Here is a 24,585-nt window from a genome sequence, read left to right on the forward strand (position 1 = left end):
CTGAGAAAGCACAGTACTAAACCACTTTTGAAAGTTTGTGTTCTTCAAGTAATCAAACCAGGCATTAGGGGTGGAGACATCAAATCTATGCTACTACAAGCAGAATGTCGATGGATCTTCTGGTTGAATGCAATGGCACTCGAAGGTCTAAATGAACAGGACGGATTTGGGTCCTTTTTACGAGACACTAAAATTGTCCGCAGTATTAAATATACTTTGTCACCTATAAAGAGAATATAATAATGGAGATCTTGATGACACCCATTATTACCTATAAATATGAATATAATATGGTCCTAAGTGTATAATACTCACCATAATAAGGTCACCGTAATTTTTATAGATCAATTTGGCAATTGTAATAATAATAATAACGATGGTTCCTATCTAAATATCCAAATTGTTACCACCCTATTTTTCTGAGCATATAACATATAGCAAGATATTACCGTTCGGATCTCTATCTTAAACTTGCTAATCTGTGGTTCTGTATTACTATGAATATTATATGTTCTGTGGACATAATAGTGTGCAAAGAATGCAATACTGTTAATAGTATCATGTATGGATCTCATAATTTATTGAACATGTACTATCATGTATGGATCCCATAATTTATAGAAAATTCCTAGTATAAACCACCAGAGATTTTGGACATAATCGTTTCTTGTGAGTCTCAAATATTTTTCATAAGACATGCCTTTTATTTAAATTAAATGGTAAATAACCCATAAGACAATTTGTTTTATATCCGGTTTATTACCGATTAATATTGGAAGAGTAATTGGTGTGTTAATTACACTCTTGACTCTTGAGAATGCTTGGTACATACTATACGTACTTAGGCTGATGTGGAACATAATTTAATGGATTGTAGCATTTACATACAAAAACAGCTGATCTTGCAGCCCATGATACTAATAACTGTAGAGCCAAACAACGTTCATCTGTGTATGGAATAGTCGTACATTATCCATTTGTCATATCTGTATATTGTTATAGAAATCTTGCGTTACGTCACTCTGTTATGCCGATGCACGTGACGGTCCTTGAACCAATAAGAGTACAGTCTCAGTGATAGGCGTTTGTTAGTGGGTGTGTGATCACACTCGCTTTTGGTTGGTTACATTCTAAATAAAGACAGGAGGTTTTGCCAGTTATCGGGATTGCCTTTGAGAAAGCTGTGTTAGCGGCGAAATGCGCATCAGGTGTTTGTAGGGTCTTGTGTCTACCTCATGATAGTCCTCTTGCATTGGGCAACTATTTGCTAATTTATAGAGGCTGTGTCCTCCTAGTTTGCTGCTACACAGAACATTGCTTACCTGGGCTCCAGTATTGCATAGAATAGTGTAATTCGTAACGAGGTCAATCCTCTTTTTCAATTAGTGTCTTTTGCAATCTGTGAGCCCCTTGTATTGGTTTGCACTGGGCTATGCGGCTGATCGTTATGATATTAATTTTCTATGCCTTATATTGATATTGAGGAGACCTATACCCTATGTTATATTTTTAACCTAGGTTTTAATCACTCATTGTATATATTATCACACTATTGTTACCTACACCATTTTATATAACATTTATAGTAAAAGTTACGTTTTAATTAGATCACTGATTCCTGGTGATCTCTCCTGTACCTATTTATAATGGTAGTGAATAGGACACCCATTGAGTGCTGAATTACTGTCAACCTGTTTTTCTTCTCTTTTTCACACATGTAAAAATGTAACCATGGGCGTTCATCCTCAGGCTCAAAAGCAACCATTCAGCCCTTTGTTGGTTTAATTTGCTTTCATTAACCAGAGTATATAGATTATATACATATAAATACAGTGTGTGTATAAAACAATATTAATTGTGAGGGGGGGTGGAAGTCTTGGTGAATTCCCACACTTTTCTTTTAGGACTTGACCTCTGAATGAGTTAAACTATTTTTTCAAATGGCTGAAGTATTGGCATTTTGTTCAAAAAAGTAAAACATGCAATGGTTTTAAAAATGTCCCTTTAAACTTAGCTAAAGGGCATTCAAATTGTACTGCAATGTATTAAACAGAATATGAAATATAGCTGATAGGCATTTACTCAATTAAGATGTAAAATAATAGATTATATTGTTGTGAACTTTTAACTAGTGGTTGTCCATCTTAATGGGACATATACTCCAAAATTAAAGTTTTTATGGTTTAGATAGAGGATGACATTTTAGGTGACTTTTTAAATTTACTTCTATTAAAAAGACATGAAACACAAAAATGTTCTTTCATGATTTTGGCAGATAAAACAATTAAAAAAAAAAAAAACATTTTAATTTACTTCTATTATTGAATTTGCTTCATTCTTCAGATATCCTTTGTTGAAGAAATAGCAAAGCACATGAGTGAGCCAATCATACAAGGCATCTTTCTGCTGCCACCAATCAGACGCTACTGAGCCTATTTAGATATGCTTTTCAACATGGGTATAAAAAGAATGAAGCAAATTAGATAATAGAAGCACATTGGAAAGTTGTTTAAAATAGCATGATCTTCCTAAATCATGACAGATAAAAAATTGAGTTTCATGTCCCTTTAATAAATTTACATTATATGAGATAGTGGGTGATGGTAGTGCGCTTAGTGCGGGGTATTAAACACCTTAACTGAATAGTAGATCCTTCAAGCTACTAAAGTAAAAAATGACAAGTGTGAGAGAAAAAGTAAGGGCGCTAGAAAAGCTAAAAATACCACTAAAAGCCAAGACAAAAATGTACAATGGCCAGGGAATTCCAATAGATTACCAATGTATTTAATGTGCCATAGAAAACAAAATTACAAAATTAAAAGGGACGTCTCCCAAAAGATTGCATAGTAAAAAATCAGTTTAAAATTATTATAAATGAAGACTGTATTCCAATTAAACGTTGGATCATAGAAAACAAAATTACAAAATTAAAAGGGACGTCTCCCAAAAGATTGCATAGTAAAAAATCAGTTTAAAATTATTATAAATGAAGACTGTATTCCAATTAAACGTTGGTGGCGTGCACAGCACTAAGAGCAACCTCTAACAGTAAGCAAACTACTAAGAATCGGACCGGATAACAACAGACCGACAGATAGAGACCCACGGAGGTCCCAATTGGCTGATCAGAGGCGAGCCCTCGAGGTGGAAACCGTGACGTCAGACGCCGGATTCTCGTGGAGCACACACAGAGTTGCCTGACAGAGACCGGCCTTTGGTAAAGTTGCTGTTAAGCATTTTAAAATTAAGACGTTTTAACTTTTTAGCCTACCAAAATACAAATGGAGTAAAGATTCTCTATTGTGGGATTATTACATAGAACAACAATCAAGATTATCTGCATATCTGACATCTGACTTTAGTTTTAGACATTGTATCTCGCAATTGGCAAGGTCTTAAGGAATGAATTTTTATATGTACATAGTATCCAACGTTTAATTGGAATACAGTCTTCATTTATAATAATTTTAAACTGATTTTTTACTATGCAATCTTTTGGGAGACGTCCCTTTTAATTTTGTAATTTTGTTTTCTATGGCACATTAAATACATTGGTAATCTATTGGAATTCCCTGGTCATTGTACATTTTTGTCTTGGCTTTTAGTGGTATTTTTAGCTTTTCTAGCGCCCTTACTTTTTCTCTCACACTTGTCAAAATTTACATTATACCTTGAAATACTTTTTTTGAAAAGCATATCATTGTAGGCATGGGGACAGCAATGCACTTCTGGGAGCTATCTGGTGATTGGGGGCTACATACAAGTGTCTCATGTCATTCGCTCACTAAATGTGTTTGGCTAGGTCCCAGTAATGCATTGCTGCTCAAAAGATGGCTATATCTGTGTGTTTAAGGCAGATTTTAGAGACAGAACTTTTGAGATTTCCACAGAACAAGACTATATTCTGAAAAACTGTATCTATGTTCCTTGGAGAATACATTTTGACTGTAATAGTCCACTTGTTGATGCAGAAAAACCACCAGTTTAATAGATGTTATTATTGTAAATGACTTTACTCAGAGACAAAAAGTTTTGCAACCATAGGAGAATTTCCAGTTCCTCACAGTTTCTTCGTGTAGGACTTTGCTGACATGCTGTCTATTTCCCAGTGTGCTGAATTCTTCCCATAACTGTCATCTCTAAGCAATTTTCCTGGAGATTATGAAGAAATGTCACTCTTGAGCTCGAAAAGCTGGTACAGTCTAACCCTCAGGTGGTTTTATCTGCATATAGAAGAAGACACTGAACCTTTTGTCTGGCAATCCTGTCTCAATAAAGCTTTATATAAACTGTTGGCAAAAAAATAAATAATGCCCACTGCATTATTTTTTCCAATAGAAAAAAAAAGTATCTTTATCGAAAACCTCTTGGTTAATAAAACATCAAACAAAGCACCACAAAAAGGAGATTTTACTTCAAAATGTGAGGAGAACCAATTAAATTTAGATGTGACATCTGCAGATCAGAGCTAAGACAACAAAGCGCTTATTACTCCCACAATCAATATCATGCTTTCAGAAGTTTCAGTATATGTTGCATATATATATATATATATATATATATATATATATATATATATATATATATATATATATATATTGTTTTAAGAAATATAATCAGTACATATTTGTTAGCTGTGGATTACAAAATAAATTAACAGTGTTAAGGACTGAAGCTAGTAAAAAAATGGTTTCAGCATCTGTATAAGATTTTTTTTTTAACATGGAAATCACCACTCTTGTTAAAAACAAATAGAGACTTTTCAATAATGGTATCAAAAAATACTTCAACAAATATTTATTATGGGGTCTATTTAAAGAACATGAAAACCCAAGATTTTCCTTTCATGATTCAAAATAAAGCATATATTTTTAAATAACTTTCCAGTTTTACTTATATTATTACATTTGATTCAGTCCCTTGGTAACCTATGTTGAAGAGCAGAGGGGATACAGAGAAAGAGAGAGATGGGGGGAGGGAAAAAGAAAAGGGAGGGAGAGAGAGAGCGAGAGAGAGGGAGGTAGAGAGGGAGAGAGAAGGGAGAGGGAGGAAGGGAGAGCAAGAGGGAAAGGGAAGAAGAAGGAGAGCGAGAGAGCGAAAGGGAAAGAGAGGGGGAGAGAGAGAGAGAGAGAAGGAGCAAGGGAAAGGTAAGGGAGCGAGGAAGAGAAAGAGAGGGAAGAGAGAGGGAAATTTGTTTAAAATTGCATGTGCTATCTGAATCATAATAGTTGATTTTATACTTTGCTGTCCCTTTAAAGGGGTTTAACACTTTGAGATGGCAATATAAAATTATAAACTTTATAAATAAAAAAAAGTCTGCAATATACTTTCATTATTTATTTTTTCTACTTTTCCTGTAATTCCATTCTGAAATTGTGAGATTTTCAGTTTCTGTTAGAAATGGAACTACAGAACACTGTTATATTCTACAGAGTCATTGGCTGCACACTCTATTGAAATATTTATAGCTGTCTCTAATTGGCCACAGCAGAGAAGCTAACCTTAGTTACAACATGGCAGCTCCCACTTTTTCTTTGGGAACTAAAACGTTACACTTATTTTGTCAATATTTCAACAGCAAATGAAACATTAAAAAACACATCTACATGATATTTTCAACCTATTCCTTTCTTTGAATGCATAATTGTATCTAGCATTTACAGGGAGTGCAGAATTATTAGGCAAATGAGTATTTTGACGACATCATCCTCTTTATGCATGTTGTCTTACTCCAAGCTGTATAGGCTCGAAAGCCTACTACCAATTAAGCATATTAGGTGATGTGCATCTCTGTAATGAGAAGGGGTGTGGTCTAATGACATCAACACCCTATATCAGGTGTGCATAATTATTAGGCAACTTCCTTTCCTTTGGCAAAATGGGTCAAAAGAAGGACTTGACAGGCTCCGAAAAGTCAAAAAATAGTGAGATATCTTGCAGAGGGATGCAGCACTCTTAAAATTGCAAAGCTTCTGAAGCGTGATCATCGAACAATAAAGCGTTTCATTCAAAATAGTCAACAGGGTCGCAAGAAGCGTGTGGAAAAACCAAGGCGCAAAATAACTGCCCATGAACTGAGAAAAGTCAAGCGTGCAGCTGCCAAGATGCCACTTGCCACCAGTTTGGCCATATTTCAGAGCTGCAACATCACTGGAGTGCCCAAAAGCACAAGGTGTGCAATACTCAGAGACATGGCCAAGGTAAGAAAGGCTGAAAGACGACCACCACTGAACAAGACACACAAGCTGAAACGTCAAGACTGGGCCAAGAAATATCTCAAGACTGATTTTTCTAAGATTTTATGGACTGATGAAATGAGAGTGAGTCTTGATGGGCCAGATGGATGGGCCCGTGGCTGGATTGGTAAAGGACAGAGAGCTCCAGTCCGACTCAGACGCCAGCAAGGTGGAGGTGGAGTACTGGTTTGGGCTGGTATCATCAAAGATGAGCTTGTGGGGCCTTTTCGGGTTGAGGATGGAGTCAAGCTCAACTCCCAGTCCTACTGCCAGTTTCTGGAAGACACCTTCTTCAAGCAGTGGTACAGGAAGAAGTCTGCATCCTTCAAGAAAAACATGATTTTCATGCAGGACAATGCTCCATCACACGCGTCCAAGTACTCCACAGCGTGGCTGGCAAGAAAGGGTATAAAAGAAGAAAATCTAATGACATGGCCTCCTTGTTCACCTGATCTGAACCCCATTGAGAACCTGTGGTCCATCATCAAATGTGAGATTTACAAGGAGGGAAAACAGTACACCTCTCTGAACAGTGTCTGGGAGGCTGTGGTTGCTGCTGCACGCAATGTTGATGGTGAACAGATCAAAACACTGACAGAATCCATGGATGGCAGGTTTTTGAGTGTCCTTGCAAAGAAAGGTGGCTATATTGGTCACTGATTTGTTTTTGTTTTGTTTTTGAATGTCAGAAATGTATATTTGTGAATGCTGAGATGTTATATTGGTTTCACTGGTAAAAATAAATAATTGAAATGGGTATATATTTGTTTTTTGTTAAGTTGCCTAATAATTATGCACAGTAATAGTCACCTGCACACACAGATATCCCCCTAAAATAGCTATAACTAAAAACAAACTAAAAACTACTTCCAAAACTATTCAGCTTTGATATTAATGAGTTTTTTTGGGTTCATTGAGAACATGGTTGTTGTTCAATAATAAAATTAATCCTCAAAAATACAACTTGCCTAATAATTCTGCACTCCCTGTATTTAGTGTTTAATGTCCCTTTAAGTAAACATATAAATACAAATTTCACTAAATGCTATTTGGACCACAATTTGTATCAATCAGTCAATATTTTATCATATTTTTCTAATGATGCAATACCTAGTTAAGTGATGTTTACAAATAAAATGAAGCACCACCCACAGAATAAAACAAACAGCAACTTTTAATATGATGTTCATGAAATATATATATATATATATATATATATATATTTTATTTTTTTTAAATATGGACCTATTTAAGTTTTGTGCAGATATTGTTCTTCAATTACCCACCTTTGTTGTTTTCACTTTATTCCCTGAGGCACAGCTCCAACCTTTCTGATCTGGGAGAACTTTGCATTCTTCTCCTTCAAGACATGGCTGCATTTGACACCACCATTTCTGTTCAACTATTGATGCTAAAACATACATAACAATGTATTAGTGATACTAATTAATTTAGAACATTTTATATTCCTCTTATGATACTAAATAAAAAAACAAAATGTATACTTACTTGATAAATTTCTTTTTTTCCGGATATGGTGAGTCCACGGCTTGAGTAATTACTGTTGGGAATATCACTCCTGGCCAGCAGGAGGCGGCAAAGAGCACCACAGTTAAACTGTTAAGTATAACTCCCATACCCACAACCCCCAGTCATGTGAGTGAAGAAAAATGGAGAAAAAGGAGTAACACAAGGTGTAGAGGTGCCTGAGGTTATAGTCAAAAAAACAACTGTCTTATAATAAAGGGTGGGGCCGTGGACTCACCACATCCGGAAATAAATAAATTTATCAGCTAAGCATACATTTTGTTTTTCTTTCCTAAAATATGGTGAGTCCACGGATTGAGTAATTACTGTTGGGATCCAATAACCAAGCTAGAGGACATGGATAAATAGGGCTGCTTGATGAACCTTTCTCCCAAAAGAAGCCTCAGCCGAGGCAAAAGTATCAAATTTGTAAAATTTTGAAAAAAGTATGTAGAGAAGACCAAGTTGCAGCCTTGCAAATTTGTTTCACAGAAGCTTCATTTTTGAAAGCCCAAGAAGAGGAAACAGCTCTTGTGGAATGAGCCATAATTCTCTCAGGAGGTTGCTGTCTAGCAGTCTCATAAGCCAAATGAATTATACTTTGTAACCAAAAAGAGAGAGTAGTAGCAGTAGCTTTCTGACCTTTACGTTTCCCAGAGAAACAGACAAAGAGGGCAGAGGACTGGCACAAATCCTTAGTTGCCTGTAAGTAGAATTTAAGAGCACGTACAACATCCAAATTATGTAACAAACGTTTTTTGGAAGAAGAAGGATTACGACACAGAGAGGGAAGAACAATTTCCTGATTTATATTTCTATTAGAAACAACCTTAGGAAGGAAACCTAACTTAGTACGAAGAACCGGCTCATCGGCATGAAAAATAAGATAAGGGGAATCAAACTGCAGAGCTGAGAGTTCCGAGACTCTTTTAGCAGAAGAGATAGCAACAAGAAACAAAACCTTCCAAGATAACAACTTTATGTCTATGGAATGCAACGGCTCAAACTGAGTCAGCTGTAAAAGTTTTAGAACAAGGTTAAGGCTCCAAGGAGGAGCAACAGACTTAAAGACAGACCTGATTTTGACCAAGGCCTGACAAAAAGATTGCACATCTGCAGATCCACCAAACGTTTATGTAGTAAAACTGATAAAGCAGAAATCTGACACTTCAGGGTACTGACTGACAATCCCTTCTCCAGGCCTTCCTGAGGAAAATATACAATTCTGGGAATTCTAATTCTACTCCAAGAGTAGCCCTTGGATTCACACCAATAAAGATATTTACGCCATATCTTATGGTAAATCTTTCTAGTAACAGGCTTGTGAGCCTGAATCATGGTCTCAATGACCGATTCAGAAAAACCATGCTTAGACAGAATTAAGCGTTCAATCTCCAAGCAGTCAGCTTCAGAGAAACGAGATTTGGATGAAGGAAGGCACCCTGAGGTCCTTCCTCAGAGGTAGTCTCCAAGTTGGGAGAGATGACATCTCCACTAGGTCTGCAAACCAGACCAAGCAGGGGAAATTACAATCACTGACACCCTCTCCTGTTTGATACAAGTAATGACTCATGGAAGGAGAGCAAATGGAGGAAACAGGTATGCCAACCTGAAAACCCAAGGAACCGCCAGAGCATCTGTCAGAACAGCCTGCGGATCTCTTGACCTTGAACCGTACCTTGGAAGCTTGGCGTTCTGACTGGATGCCATAACTCTGGCACCCCCCATTTGAGAACTAAGCTAGAAAACACCTCCAGATGGAGTTTCCACTCCCCGGGATGAAAAGTCTGTCTTCTCAGAAAATCTGCTTCCTAGTTGTCTACTCCTGTGGATGGCAGAGAGCAATTGTGGGTCTCAGCCCACTGAAGAAACTGAGTAACCTCCTTCAAGGCTAAGGAACTCCGAGTTCCTCCCTGGTGATTGATGTAAGCCACAGAGGTTATGTTGTCTGACTGGAACCTGATAAACTGGACTGGCTAGACCAAATGGAAGGGCCACAAACTGGAAATGTTTGTCCAGAAAGGCAAATCTCATGAATCTGTGATGGTCCCTGTGAATAGGAACATGAAGATACGCATTCCTTTAGGTCTATGGTTGTCATGAACTGACCCTCTTGTACTAAAGGAAGAATGGAGCGTATAGTCTCCATCTTGAGAGATGGAACTTTGAGAATTTAGACACTTCAAGTGTAGAATGGAACAGAACTTTCAACCTATTTGTGGTTCCCAAAAATGAGAGGAGTAGAACTCAAGACTCTGTTCCTGCACTGGAACTGGAACTATCACTCCCAGGGAGGAAATATGTTGTATACATTTCAAGAATGCCTCTCTCTTTATCTGGTCTGCAGATAATCTTGAAAAAAGGAATCTGTGCCTGGAAGGAAAAGTCTTGAATTCAAATTTGTAACCCTGGGATACTATGTCCACAGTCCAGGGATCTGGGACATCGCGTATCCAGGCTTGAGAGAACTGAGAAAGTCTCAAAATAAGAAACACAAGCTGAATTAAACCACTCTTAGATGTGCCAGGCAACTTTAAAAGGAACCTCTCTATGGACTATAGTATTATATTATAATAAATAAGAAGTAAAAATTGTGATCAACATATTTAGCACATATACATATTTTTCATATTATTTACATTTTTTTATATTTTTTTATATACTTTATAATTTTACAATTTATATTTCCTACCATCATGTAAAATCATCCATAGCCCCGATGTATTTGGGCAACAATATATTAGATCACATAGGAACCCATATTATGAACAATATGTCTAATACATACATATTCTTATATCTCCATCTCCTCTACATTAGTATTCCAACTATTTTATATATACACATTTATTGTACGGGTCCTTTTTGAGAACAATGTGCTAGACATATAGGAACCTTTATATATATATATATATTTATGTTCATCCTTTCATAACTTACTGTTTTGATCCCGTTCTCTAGATCATATTATAAGTGTAAATAGCGATACTAGTTTCTATTTGAATAGCTATATTGAGTCCCATACATCTGTTACTTATCATTTAACATTATGTCTAAGTTGCCATCAGATATTCACATATAAGTGTATAATTATACCATTCATGTAAGATGACTGTCTCTTTATGAAATGTTATTTCTTTGATACCACCAGATTTTAATATGACTCTTTACATTGTGTTTCTTCTTATATCATTTTGCTCCTTTGTATGGATATGTTACTTAGGCCATAAGACAGATACTTTATAACAAATAAAGAACAACTTACAACACCTGGTGTGACCACTCCCACAAAAGATCCATTGGTCTATAAAAGTAAAGCCTTACACTATACAGGTCATCTTGATAAAGGCTTCTAAGGAAGCTAAAACGCATAGATGTGACCTGCTGGAAATCTACAAACTCGCTAATCCCTATATACAGATCGCTCTGTGAAGAAAAAGGGAGATACTTTTGGATATTGGAATACTGCACAGACACCCGCAGAAAGTCTACAATAGATAGGAACTCTGTGATTGGCTTAACCAGCCCAGGTGATACCAGAACCTGGAAGTGAGAGTATCGAAGGAAAAACAATACACACAAGGCGGACGTTGCCACAGCGGTTCGTGGAAGGTACTGGGAGGTAGAAAGTAGCCGTAAGGAGTAATTCTTATTCCATTTGCGGGGTAAGAATGTCTATAGTCCCTAAAAGTTTACATGATGTATAGAAAGACAAGTAATATGTAAATAAGACATACAGATATGAATACAAATTGGGGCCCCACTCATTTACAGAGAACCGATAGAAGTGGCACACTGTTTCTTAAATCAGAGAATTATTAATTTGTTTGGATTAACTGACACTATCTCTTATTAGGAATTACAGCTGTTTTAATCTTGGCCTTTTTCAGTAACCACAAGTCATATTTGGAGGATAATTGTATTACTTACTTGATGTATTCTATATATTTTTTATGAATTTCTGTAAAAATTAATTGTCACATTTGATTTTAATATATGAACATAATAGTCATTATTTTGATATAATATTAGCATTATTACCACTAGTGGTTAAGATTATAAATTTCTGTATGCATTGTTTTTATATTGGTATAAATTACATTTTTTACATATTTCCTACTGGTCGATGTGTTGTTGCTTTTAGCTCATCTTTTTTTGTTTTCTTAGTAGAACTGAGTAAGTCTGCCCCCAACCTAATCCAATCCCAGATCGGGGGCAAACCCTTCATGCTGATTTGGAATCAGCTGTGGGTTCCTTTGATTGTTTCCCCTTGTTCCAAGACTGACTGGGTTTCCAAGAAGACTTGGATTGTTCCTGCTTGGAAGAAGAAGGGGAAGGCTTTCCTCTAAAGTAATGAAAGAAACGAAAATTACCCTGACGTCCTTTAGGCCTATTCTTCTTATCTTGAGGTAGAAAAGACCCTTTCCAATCCGTAATATCAGAGATAATTTCTGCCAAACCGGGTCCAAACAAGGTTTTGCACTTGTAAGGAATCGCCAGAAGCTTGACTGCAGACCAGGATTTCAACCATAATGCCCTGCGGGCTAGGACAGAGAAACTAGAAGTTTTAGCTCCTAATCTAACAATATGTAAAATGGCATCTGCAATAAAGGAATTAGCCAATTTAAGAGCTTTAATCCTATCTTGAATTTGATCCAAGGAAGTCTCTACTTGAAGAGAATCAGACAAGGCGTTGAAGCAATAAGATGCCGCACTAGTCACGGTGGCAATACACACTGCAGGCTACCATTGGAGACCTTGATGAACATGAATCTTTTTCAAATAAGGCTCCAGCTTCTTGTCAATTGGATCCTTAAAAGAGCAGCTACCCTCAATAGGAATAGTGGTTCTCTTAGCCAGAGTGGAAATGGCCCCTTCAACTTTGGGTACAGTATACCAATGGTCTTTAATAGAGTCCTCGACAGGAAACATTTTCTTAAAAATGGAAGATGGGGAAAAAGACACCCCTGGTTTCTTCCATTCCTGTGAGATAATCTCCCTAGCACGGTCCGGCACAGGAAAAATCTCCGAAGTGGAAGGTTCATCAAATAAACTATTAAGTTTGCTAGATTTCATAGAAGTGACAACGGCAGTGGTATTGGAGTCATCTAAAGTAGCTAAAACCTCCTTTAACAATGCACAAAGGTGTTCAAACTTAAATCTGAAAAAATACCACCTCAGTCTCAGAAGAAGGAATAATATCTTCTTCATCAGACTTATGAAAAAGGACAACTTGGGAAACAGAACGGAGGACAGGTACCTTACTTTCTGAATTTTTAGATTTTCTCTTGCGTTTTCCCTGTAATCTGGGAATGGCAGCTAATGCCGCAGATATTGCTGAAGATACCTGGGCAACAATTTCTGCTTTTAAATAAACTCCACTAGGAGTTACAAAGGAACCGCCGCACACTGCATGTGAAGGCATTGAGGCTTGGGACGTAGCAGGAGAAAGCTGAGGTATTATTTTAACAGCATCATCCTCAGAGACATTAGGCTCAAATAATTTACCTTTATTTTGCAAGGTTTTCTTGACTCATGAAGAACAAAATTGCATAGGAGCTACAATTTGTGCATCTAAACATAATAAGCATGAATTCATGAGAGCAGGCTCTTGCTCCATATCAGACATGTTAAAACAGTACACTTGTACAGATAAGATTCAAAGATTTTAATATTCAATTAAAATAAGCCAAGGAAAAAATTAACTTTAAATTTTATTCCAAATTAGGATCGATCCCCAGCTAAAATTATGTGAGAAAAGTTAAGAAAAAACATTTAATAAACATCAAATAAACGTCTAAAATACCCCTCAGGCAACCCCCACACCTCAATTACTGAGGTGCCTTACCGCTACCAATTAAGACCGGATCACCCAGAAATGGAAAAAAAATGAATTTTTCCTCAGAAACGTTATGAAGTAAAGCCGGTCATGTGACCGCAACTGCCGAGCTCAAATTACTGCTGCGACACAGAGAGGTACTACTTCCTGGTACACTGAGTACCAGAAATAACTGTTTTTTCAAACCTGACAGTTTAAAATGTTGCAGCGTTTTAATTTAAAGCAAATGGGAAATAAATAAGCTGCTGAAATTGAAAATTCAGCCTTACTTTCAGTTTAAACTTGAATTGTTTTATCAAGTCAATATGTGTCAGAAAATAAAGCCTAATAAAAACATTTTACCCTCTTTTTAAAAGAGTTTAAATGTTAGTCTCACACATGCTACAGTGTCTGCTTCATGTCCCAGTGTAACCCATACAACAGGGACAGTAAAGTCAAAACTAAACTTTCATGATTCAGATAGGGCATGCAATTTTAAACAGCTTTCCAATTTACTTTTATCATCAAATTTGCTTTGTTCCCTTGGTGGTATTTTAGAAAAGCTAAACCTAGGTAGGCTCAAACTGATTTCTAAACCGTTGAAAACCACCTCTTAGCTCACAGCAATTTGAAAGTTTTTCACAGTTAGACAGTGTTAGTTCATGTGTGTTATATAGATAACATTGTGCTCACTCCCGTGACGTTATTTAGGAGTCTTCACTGATTGACTACACTGCATGTCTGTCAAAAGCACTTAGATAAGGAGGCTGTCTGCAGAGGCTTAGATACAAGGTAATCACAGAGGTAAAAAGTATATTAATATAACAGTGTTGGTTATGCAAAACTGGGGAATGGGTAATAAAGGGATTATCTATCTTTTCAAATAAGAAAAATTTTGGTGTAGACTGTCCCTTTAAGTGCATGGTCTACCCAAATGGAAGAAAAAGCACTTACCTGCTCCGCTGTCCGGCATGTAGACAGTTACAAGGTATGAAAAGACACAGTTCTTCACAGAGACCTTTGAAAAAGAAAGAACAGAGAAGCCAACTCTGGCTTTTTAAACTAGGGCAGCAATTTTTAAGAAAACTCAGTAAGTACCTCTTTACAAGTTCCTAAATGGTTTAAAGCCACCACTACCCAACTGAAAGGAATGACGTGGAATACGGCTATACCCCAAAACTTGCTTGTAGATGAAATTAAAAATTTTTCTTTAGACACCTAAACTTCACCTCCTCCATGCGCCGAAGGCAAAGAAAATGACTGTGGGTTGTGGATAAGGGAGTGATACTTAACAGTTTAATTGTGGTGCTCTTTGCCTCCTCCTGTTGGCCAAGAGTGATATTCCCAACAGTAATTACTCAAGCCATGGACTCACCACATCTTAGGAAAGAAATATGTTAAAAACAGAAACAATTAAGACTGCCAGACACATATACTGTATATATTTTCTTATTTGCTTTTTTTTATCAGTAATTTGTATTAATAAGTAAAATTGTGGACTGTTACTATTACTTCTGGAGCCAACAGGATGTGGACTGAATATTGTTTGGACAATTTGTGCATAGATATCTCATGTTTTAACCAGGGTTTATTTTTATTGTAATAGCTGACCATTTTTAATTTGTGTAAATATTTCAAATCTTCATGAAAACATTTGGAAATATGTTATATATATACACCTTTGTTGCATTTATAATATGATTAAAGCAAAACTGGTGAAAAGAACAGGAATATTTTTCCAGCAACCTAGATACATATTTTATAAAATTAATATTATATTCATATTATAGTATAATTTAGTATTTTGTTTTTGTTAAAAATGTAGGTGGCGATTACAACTCTTTTTAAAAAAAAAACTTTTCTAATGATTTTCTAGAGGAAATCACCATTAAAGCCTATTGAGATTTTTGTATATAAATCATTTGATACGTTTTTCTTGACTTGACAATCTACTTCAAAAGAATATTGTTTAAAAAGATAGATAATCCCTTTATTATCAATTTCCCAGTTTTTCATAATCAACATGGTTATTTTAATATACTTTTACCTCTGTAATTACCTTGCATCTAAGCATCTTCTGACAGCCCCCTGATCACATGACTTTTTATTTATTATCTAATGACTTGCATTTTAACCAGTTAGTGCAGTATCATGCACAACTCCACAGTAGAGAGCACAATGTTATCTATATGACTCTAATGAATTAGCAACCTCTTGTTGTGAAAAGTAATAAACAAGCATGTGATAAGAGCCTGTCTGTAGTGGCTTTGAAACAGGCCGACATTTAGAGGCTTCAATGTTAAAAAGTATATCAATATAACAATGTAGGTTATGCAAAGCTGGGGAATGGGCAATAAATGTGTTATCTATCTTTTTAAACAATAACAATGTTGGTGTAGACTATCCCTTTAAGTATTGTAATGAACCCTTTAGTTTGAAAGCAGGTGGTGTATGGGAACATTAAAAATTAAATATATGATCTCATGGTTTTAGATACATACCATGCCACTCAAAAGTTTGGACAAAACTACTCACAGGGGCCTATCTATCAAGCTCCGTATAGAGCTTGAAGGACCGTGTTTCTGGAGAGCCTTCAGACTAAAGACCGCTGCTCCATAAACTGTCCGCCTGCTCTGAGGAGGCGGACAGACATTGCTGCAATTCAACCTGATTGAATACGATTGGGTTGATTAGCTGCGAATCTGCAGTGGGCGGGGTTGCACCAACAGTTAACAAGAGCTGCTGGTGTAATGCTGAATGCGGAGAGCGTATTGCTCTCTGCATTCAGCGAGGTCTGTCGGACAAGATTATGTCCGACAGGCCTTTCATGAATAGGCCCCATAGAAAAGTTATTGTTTATTATAACAAGTTTTTTCACATTTTAGAATGATTATAAAGTCCTTGAAACAATATAATAAGACAGATGGAACTATGCAGGCCTAAAAAACCCCCAAAAAACTATTTTATATTGAAATCCTTAAAAGTAGACAAGCTTTGACTTGATAAAAGCTTTGCACACTCTTAGGATACTTTTTCAACAGTCTTGAAGGTATTACCATATTTGCTGGTCACTATTTCTATTGGGTGACTGTGGAGACCAGTTTATATGATCCAGCAATACAGTTTCCTTCAATGTCATATAGCTGCAAAACAACCCAAGAAAAAACCCAGATGGGATGGCATGTCTGCAGAATGCTGTTGTTACCATGTTTGTACCTACAGTATCATCCGCAAAGCACCCCCACATCATTACTCCTCCTTCTCCATGCTTAAAAGTGTGGACTAGGCAGCTAGATATCATTCATTCCTTTGCTTTGTCTCAAGATACAGAACTTGGAAACAAAAATATCAAAGGTCAAACTTCCACTGGTCTGATATTGACCACCCTGTGTTCCTTGGCCAACACAAGTCTTTTGTCTTATTTTTCAACATCAGAAATGGTTAAAAAGCACAAAGCCCTAATTCATGCAGTCTCCTTTGAAAAATTAATTTTGATATCTCACTCCTGGTTGAATTTGAGAGGCTAATTGCCAAAACCTGAGGCTGTTGACTCTAATAAACTTGTCCTGCGCAAGAGGTCTGCCTTTCCTTTGATGATCCTCATGAGAGCCTGTTTCGTCAAAGCCTTTAATGGTTTTTACCAATGCATTTGACAAAAAAATTCAAATATTTTTTTTTACTTTTTCTGATTGACTGACATTTATTTCTTAAAGTAATAATAGACAGTTTTTTTCTATAACCAAAATGATGGTTTTCTATCAAATAGGGCTATTTAATACTTATCCTAACATGTCCCAACAAAACTGATTGATATAAGAAGTCAATGAGAAAATAAATTACACAAATTAATTTTAAAGGCACGCATAAACATGTGTCTTTAAAATGTTAGTTTTCAAAATTCTCCTCCATGTCTAAATTTTACTGACGTTCTAAATGGAAACTAACTAAATTGAAATATTTAATAATGCAAACAAGGGCTTTTGAGCCCTTGTGAGGCAAGCTCGCACATGACCCTCTGAAGTGACAGAGATAAAATAGGCCTTGCCCATCTGCCCCGTTAATACATGTGGCTCTATTCAGGATTCATATAATAAGATTATTTTGTGTTTGAAAACTTCTGTGGTAAAATGAAACAAAATAAAAAAGTATCTTTTGTACATACCATCTACACATGAAGGAGTAGCTCTTGTGGTTCCTGCCACTTGTCCTGGAAAGCATGAGCACTTAACGGTTTGCGACCTTTCTTCTATCTTATTCTTATTACAACATCTGTGGAGTGCCACAACTTCACAAGTGCCAGTTTTAACATGTTGAGCTACAATAATAATAAGAAAATGAAAATTAATTGTAAAAATTACATTTGTACTCAAGTACTCAATCAGATTTTAGATTTATTAAGAATATAGAGAACTCTTCAGTTAAAAAAGGGTCTGTTTCTACGAGTTGCTTCCCATAAAAATGAATGAAGTTCGCTGGAATGGTAAACTTTGCTGGGGAGAGTTCAGCAGTTAAAGAGTTAAAGGGATATACTTTAACCCTTTTTGATATGGACATATCCTGATTGTTAAATGTCTTTAACCCTTAAAGTGTGAATGACAACACATGGTTGTCATCCTAAAATGTGTTTAGAGCATACAATGACCTTTTGTCATCATTTGGGGGCTTTTGGAGATCATAGTGGCCATCCACCTTACACCACTGCCCCAATGATCTAGGGCTCTGGCATTGCCCAGGGAATTTGGGAATGCTTGTGCATGGTGACATCTTCAAGCCCTGGAAACCCAGAAGTATCGGGAAGAATAAGAGGACTTAAGGGAGCTGGATGCATAGGTTGTTCTTCAAAACTCTCAATCTCAGTTACCTTAAGCCCTAGAAACACCCAATGCCCTCCATTTGAAAGGCAATATCACACTCTTTTAAACAATGCATCTTTGGGGTTTCAGTTTAAGCATTTTTTAAAAAATAAATAAAAAATAAAGCAACACACTTGTTTTAATGTACAAACATATAAATACCGTTCTAACAGCCCCTTTATAAATTTTAATAACCAGGTGATCACTGTGGTAATAGTGATCAACTGGTGTGAATAAATGTCCATTTATTTGCATAGAGTCTCACGGGAGCCCCCTATGTGCAGATCAAATTTGCATAACTTTACAGAAAGACCATTATTCATTATTTATATATGGATAACCCCTTCTTATTACTATAGAATTTAGGGGGGAAACACACACTATTATCTACTACAATTTTAATTAAAAAAAAAATGTTTTTTAAATCTTTTTGTTGCAGGTTTCTTACATATCATGATATATACATAAACTAATGGTATAGTTTGAATCTGCTAGTACTACAGAAAAGCGAAATATATATATATATATAATAATATGTGTGGGTTTCTCACTGAAAAAAAAAATACATACAGTAGGGCCTAAATATGAACAGCATCTAAAAACTACAAAGAAGTTCAGCACAAGGTTGGAAATGGCTCAGTAGTTAAAGAGTTATGGGGTTTTCAGCCCTGTAATTGCGTGGCTATCGTCATTGTCAGCGACAGCCTCGCTATTTAACAAAACAGATAACCTGGTTTTCAGCATATAAAATCATACAACTGCCTCTATTTTTGGTATGCGTGCGTTTTGTGCATGTTGACACAATCTCCCAACCTTTCAAATTGTATGATTTATCAGCAAAATCTGAAGGGAGGAAATGTTAAGAGGATACGCCAAGACCTGGCAGAAAACTTTCAGTTCCGCCCATAGAATATCTCTGTCCAGCCCACTAGTAGAGGCAGGTAGATTCATTTTACAATAAGGGAAAGAAAACACTTTGAATTTTGTTCCTATTATTACAGTGCATTACATTGCATTACTTTCAATTTTTCCATAAACAGAACAATTTCAATACAATTTGTTAATGCGATTTAACAATTAAATTATTTAATGTATCTTTATACTTTGTTTAAATGATTAATTTCATACAATTTTTGTGAGCTCTATTGTAATGTATTGCTTCGCCTTCACATCTTCCTGCCCAGCTGCTTGAAGGTCACAGTGCCTATAAATCAGTCCAGACTGGAATGCATAGAATAGCTGCAGACCCTATTTTATGTAACTTCCTAACAATGTAGAGAACTGTTTGCAGAAAAATACAAGTAAAAAAATGTTTTTGTTCATTAAACTTAGTTTGATGATACAGTCTGTGCTGTGTGATTATTTTTTTTGGTTTATAATGCTGTTTAGCAAAGGTTTTTGTTCATTAAACTTAGTTTGATGACACAGTCTGTGCTGTGTGATCATTTTATTAGGTTTATAATGCTGTTTAGCAAATGTTTTTGTTCATTAAACTTAGTTTGATGATATATTCTGTGTTGTGTGATTATTTTATTAGGTTTATAATGCTGTTTAGCATTTCAAGTATTCATTTTAAAGCTTTAAAATAATGTATTAGGTTTTACTTATGACAATTTTGAGAGGGGCCTGGAACCTAACTCCCTCACTTCCCATTGACTTAAATTATAAACTGGCTTTCAATTTACAACGGTTTCTATTTACAACCATTCCTTCTGGAACCTAACCCCGGTGTAAACTGAGGGCTACCTGTACTATGAAGCTCCTGGTGGAATTATCTTGTGACTACTGCAAGCCCAGATACTTTTAGATAATCAGGTCCTTTGAGAGTATCCTTATGTATGGATTAATCTATTATGTAGACTCATATAGGAATTTTAAACACTTATCTCAGTGTAGAGTTATTTTGTTAGTGTATCTATGATGTTACCTAAAATTGTCACCTTGCTTTCTTAGACTTTATAACAGATTATTACATACCTTGGCCAAAATATGGTACTAAAACCCCTCTTTTTTATACATGTTTGGGGATAGTGCAGAGATAACTTGTTTCCTAAAATGTGTCTGAATTGTGTCCTTGATGTAGCCCATTAAAACTGGGGTTTGTGTGCGGCATTATTTTTTTCATTCAGCTTTTGTAACTAGTATTACTTCTGTATCTCACATGTATGTCCCTGAAAAGGGTTAAATGGGTGAGGTTTAAATGAGCCCATCCCATATATCATTAGAGATGTTCTGTATGGGTTTCAGAGACAAATAACGGTATGGGTGCACAGCATAGCTGATTTAAATCACATACTGAAATATATTAGAGAAGTAGTACTAACCTATGGATTTAGCCTTTTCACAAGCAAATAAGCTTGCATACTTTGGTAAAAATATAAAAAATATAAAAAATGGTAAAAATATATCCCCATTTTCATAAAAGTTTGGGGAAAGTGTGCAGGTTAATTGTTTTCTCTTGTTTATAAAAATCCTATCAAATGTTTAGTAGATAACACATGATTTTTTCCTTGCATACAATACTTTCTTTGTGCAATTAACCACATTATATCCTCTGGGGCAGAATTAACTTTTTTGTGTAACTGATATCTCTCAGGCCAACTCCTTGGGAAAAATATTGGAAATACTAATAAGCATATATTTGAATACCTAATTTTGCAACAAGAAATACACAAATGTGCAGTAATTAACAATTATTTATTGAAGATTACTTTCACTCACACTTAGAAGAACACTCAATAAACCAGAGCCTTAATTTGTATATTTCTTCTTTATTATCTACAGGGAAACTTAAAATGAACAGCCCTGCCAATACCTGCTGGCATTTCTACACAAGCCCTGGTTATTTAATGCAATAAGGTAGTTACCGCTCCTCACTTCACAAAAGTATTTCCCCTTGATGAAGAGTACAGCAAGGGGATTGAAAGCAGCACCAAAATCTATTGGGGTTGAGGATTCCACTAAAAAGCATATGATTAAAGTGACAATATACACCTTGACATCTTAATCTGAGGTTTGGCTATGCATAGGGGGAAAGAAACTTTGCAATATACTTTCATTATATATTTTGCCCTTTTTCATGTAATTTAGCTCTGAAAATTGTGTATTTTTCTAATTCTCAGACCTGCAGACTTATCAAGGATAACCCTGCTACATATATTTCCTAATTGGCTAAAAAAATATCAACTTAAATACAAACAATGTATACTATTATAATAACTTTGGTTAGCCTTGTTGTCTGCAGAATAAAACCCAGATTGGCTCATCCAAAAGAGGCAAGTGGTGGTTGGGTGGAGTTTGACTATAAAAAACAAATGCAGCAAACATGATGATAATTTGTTTTAAACATGTTTAGATTTGGAATATGTGTCACTCCATATATGTAGACAACAGAAAAGTCTTATAATTACAAAGTAATTACTGTCCCCAATCTATAATGATCTCAAAGAAATTTGGAATCTTTTATGTAGAGTTTAACTAACATACAACAGAACAGCTTTTTCACTGTGGAACAATTGTGCAAGCCATTTGTAACTAATTAGCAAATGGTTCATGCATCTGTGTGTTGACATTTAAAACACAAACAACAGAAAACAGAAGGTTCTGCCAGTTCTCATCTGATTATGTTTTTTTTTCCCATTGGGTCAGAATTTGTTTAAGTATTTTAAATAAAAAGGAACATAATATTTTTTTAAATATATATATAACAATCCGTTTAAAAATGTATTTAAACCAGTATGAAATATTTGAGATAAACAGCATAATCTGCTGTCCAGACATAATGTTATGAATTTGCAATTATTTTACAGAAAAGATGTTCTCTATTCAAACTGTCATTCCATGTGTGATATGTTAAGAAAACCAAGAATGCACTCAAGTGCTTCTATAATTCCTGATGATAAAACATTCAGTACATATGCTTTACTTGCTCGATCTTGTTCTAACTTGTCTTCACAACGAGTTGCTAAAATGCTGGGAATTGCTTATGCAAAAGTATACAGATATTACATACAACCATTAAGAAAACAAGATAAAACAAATGTACCATCATTACCAAAATAACATTTACAACTAAATTACATAAGGTTGCTAAGGGCAACTAGGTTCTATACCCACTGCCAAAGGCAGCCAAAGGCGGCCAAAGCCGCCTTCATTTACAAATATAGAAGTGGACTTTCCAGGATACATACATTTGTAAAAGAAGAGACCTTTGGGGTGGACATCACATGTGTTTGAGGAATGAGAGGAAGAATCGTATCCGATTGGGCTGATTACTGTCCGCTGCCTCAGAGGTGGCAGACAAGTTAAGGAGCAGCGGTCTTAAGACCGCTGCTTCTTAACTCCAGTTTGCGGCAAGTCTGAAGGCTCGCACGGAAACAGATGCATTGACGGGTTGATAAATTGACCCCTATCCTATCTCTTAGTCCCTGTGTATATTACTGGTATCCAAATAGGGTAAATAAATCCTTGTTTTACTGACAACTAAGGGGTATCATTGTTTATTACTGGCAATAAAAGAAATATAATCTACAGCTTTGCATAGATTATTGGCATCCAAAGAGAGTACAGTCACACTAAAAATCACTGTTCTTTATATGCTATTGACAGCCAAGAAGATATACAACACTGCTAAGAGTGTTACCAGCATCCAAAGCCAGAAAAAGCTCTGTGAATGCTGTTTTTAAATGATAAGTAATCACTGTGCTCAGTGTGTTACTGGGATTTAATGGGGTGAATCACTGATATTTGTGCTGTACTGGCAATTTGAATAGGTATGTCAGGATCTTGCCAATATTATTACTCATTCCTGCACTGAGGCATGTTCTAAACCTATGTATTTGCTTCACCTTTTTTTTTGCCAGAGTATGAGACCCTTCCTGATAAGCCTCAGGAACAGATTACATTAGCTTTTAATCATACTGTGCATGCCATAAGCAGTTTCGCTTGACCGTACTACCATTAATGTGCCACTATGATATTACAAGTCCATGGTACAGTGCGATAACTAGAAAAGGGTTAGCGTGCCCAAATTCGCTCAAGCCCAACCTATACCTTCAATGGATATCAGGACAGCACAAATTTGCAGTGCTATTACAAGTTGCAAGTTATAGTTGTGCTCGAGCGAAAGCCAAATCTAAGCTAAAATATTTAGCACAACTTCAGACCCAATGTAAATTATAAAGTCTAAAAAAAGTTGCACAAAATACATCCAAAACACAAAATAAAGTTTTACACACATATATGTAAACTTTTTGATAAAATTATATAATTTTAATATTGATAAATATATTTTAAAAGGATATAGTATATGGCAAGGCATTTGAATGGAAAGTGCTCCAAAATACATAGATATGTTTAAATATTGTATTATGTGTTTATATGTGTAAATATGTATGTGCATATCATCATCTGTGTCTATAATTTTTAGAAGGTATCTTTTTTTTGTCTTTACACCCTGTGCTGCTTCTTCAGAAAACCATGTTGGTTTCCTCTTTCTTTTACTTTTACAGAGATGTCTAATAAAGTGTGCGGTTGCATCTAAATTGGCACTCTTCAAACATTCTCACTGTTCTTGAACCCCCGAAATAAGAGTTTGCCCTTTAAAATAGTTGTTTAGGTATTCTTACATGTATGAAAAATCAGCCTTCCTAAAGTCTAAAACTTATGTTGTAGTCTGTGTGGACAGTGTCTCCATATGAATACTAAATCAAACAGATTGATAATCACTGGATCCTAAGTTCTCACCTATAGACACATCTGAAACTCTATCACTGTTTGTAAGTATTACATCTAATATAGCTTCCTTTCGAGTTGGTTCCTTAACAAATTGCTCCAGTGATTCCCCTTGCAAGGATTCAAGAATATACCTGCTTCTAGCTGATCTAGAAAAGGGAATCTTCCAGTCTATATCTGGCAAATTAAAGTCCCCCATTACTATAACCTTACCCTTTATGGTCATTTTGGTTATTTCTTCTAATAATAGATTCTCCAGTCTCTCATTCTGCAATGGAAGCCTATATACAACCGCTATTCTAAATGCATTTTCATCCCCAGTTTCCACAGTCACCCAAATACTTTCAAACCTCTTCATTAGTTCCTACAACTTCAGTAACCTTTATACTTTCTTTTACATAGAGACCAACTCTTATAC

At 35.8% G+C, this 24,585-nt stretch overlaps 1 protein-coding gene across 3 annotated transcripts in view; it reads right to left on the reverse strand.

Annotated features, from left to right (window-relative positions):
* Positions 1-3,994: 3,994 nt before the first annotated feature.
* TAFA2 (TAFA chemokine like family member 2) overlaps positions 3,995-24,585 on the reverse strand; it is a 502,683-nt gene continuing 482,092 nt past the window's right edge. For 2 of the 3 annotated variants that reach the window (XM_053716749.1, XM_053716750.1), the window contains 3 exons: positions 17,744-17,896; positions 7,523-7,647; positions 3,995-4,223 (listed from right to left, as the gene is read on the reverse strand). In XM_053716749.1, the coding sequence (XP_053572724.1) occupies positions 4,203-4,223; positions 7,523-7,647; positions 17,744-17,896 (299 nt within the window). In that variant the 3' untranslated portion in view covers positions 3,995-4,202. Of the gene's footprint in view, positions 4,224-7,510; positions 7,648-17,743; positions 17,897-24,585 lie in introns of those variants that run through there. The other variant, XM_053716751.1, reaches the window with a different exon arrangement.

This window comes from Bombina bombina, chromosome 6 (genome assembly GCF_027579735.1).
Source record: "Bombina bombina isolate aBomBom1 chromosome 6, aBomBom1.pri, whole genome shotgun sequence".
Lineage (NCBI taxonomy): Eukaryota > Metazoa > Chordata > Amphibia > Anura > Bombinatoridae > Bombina > Bombina bombina.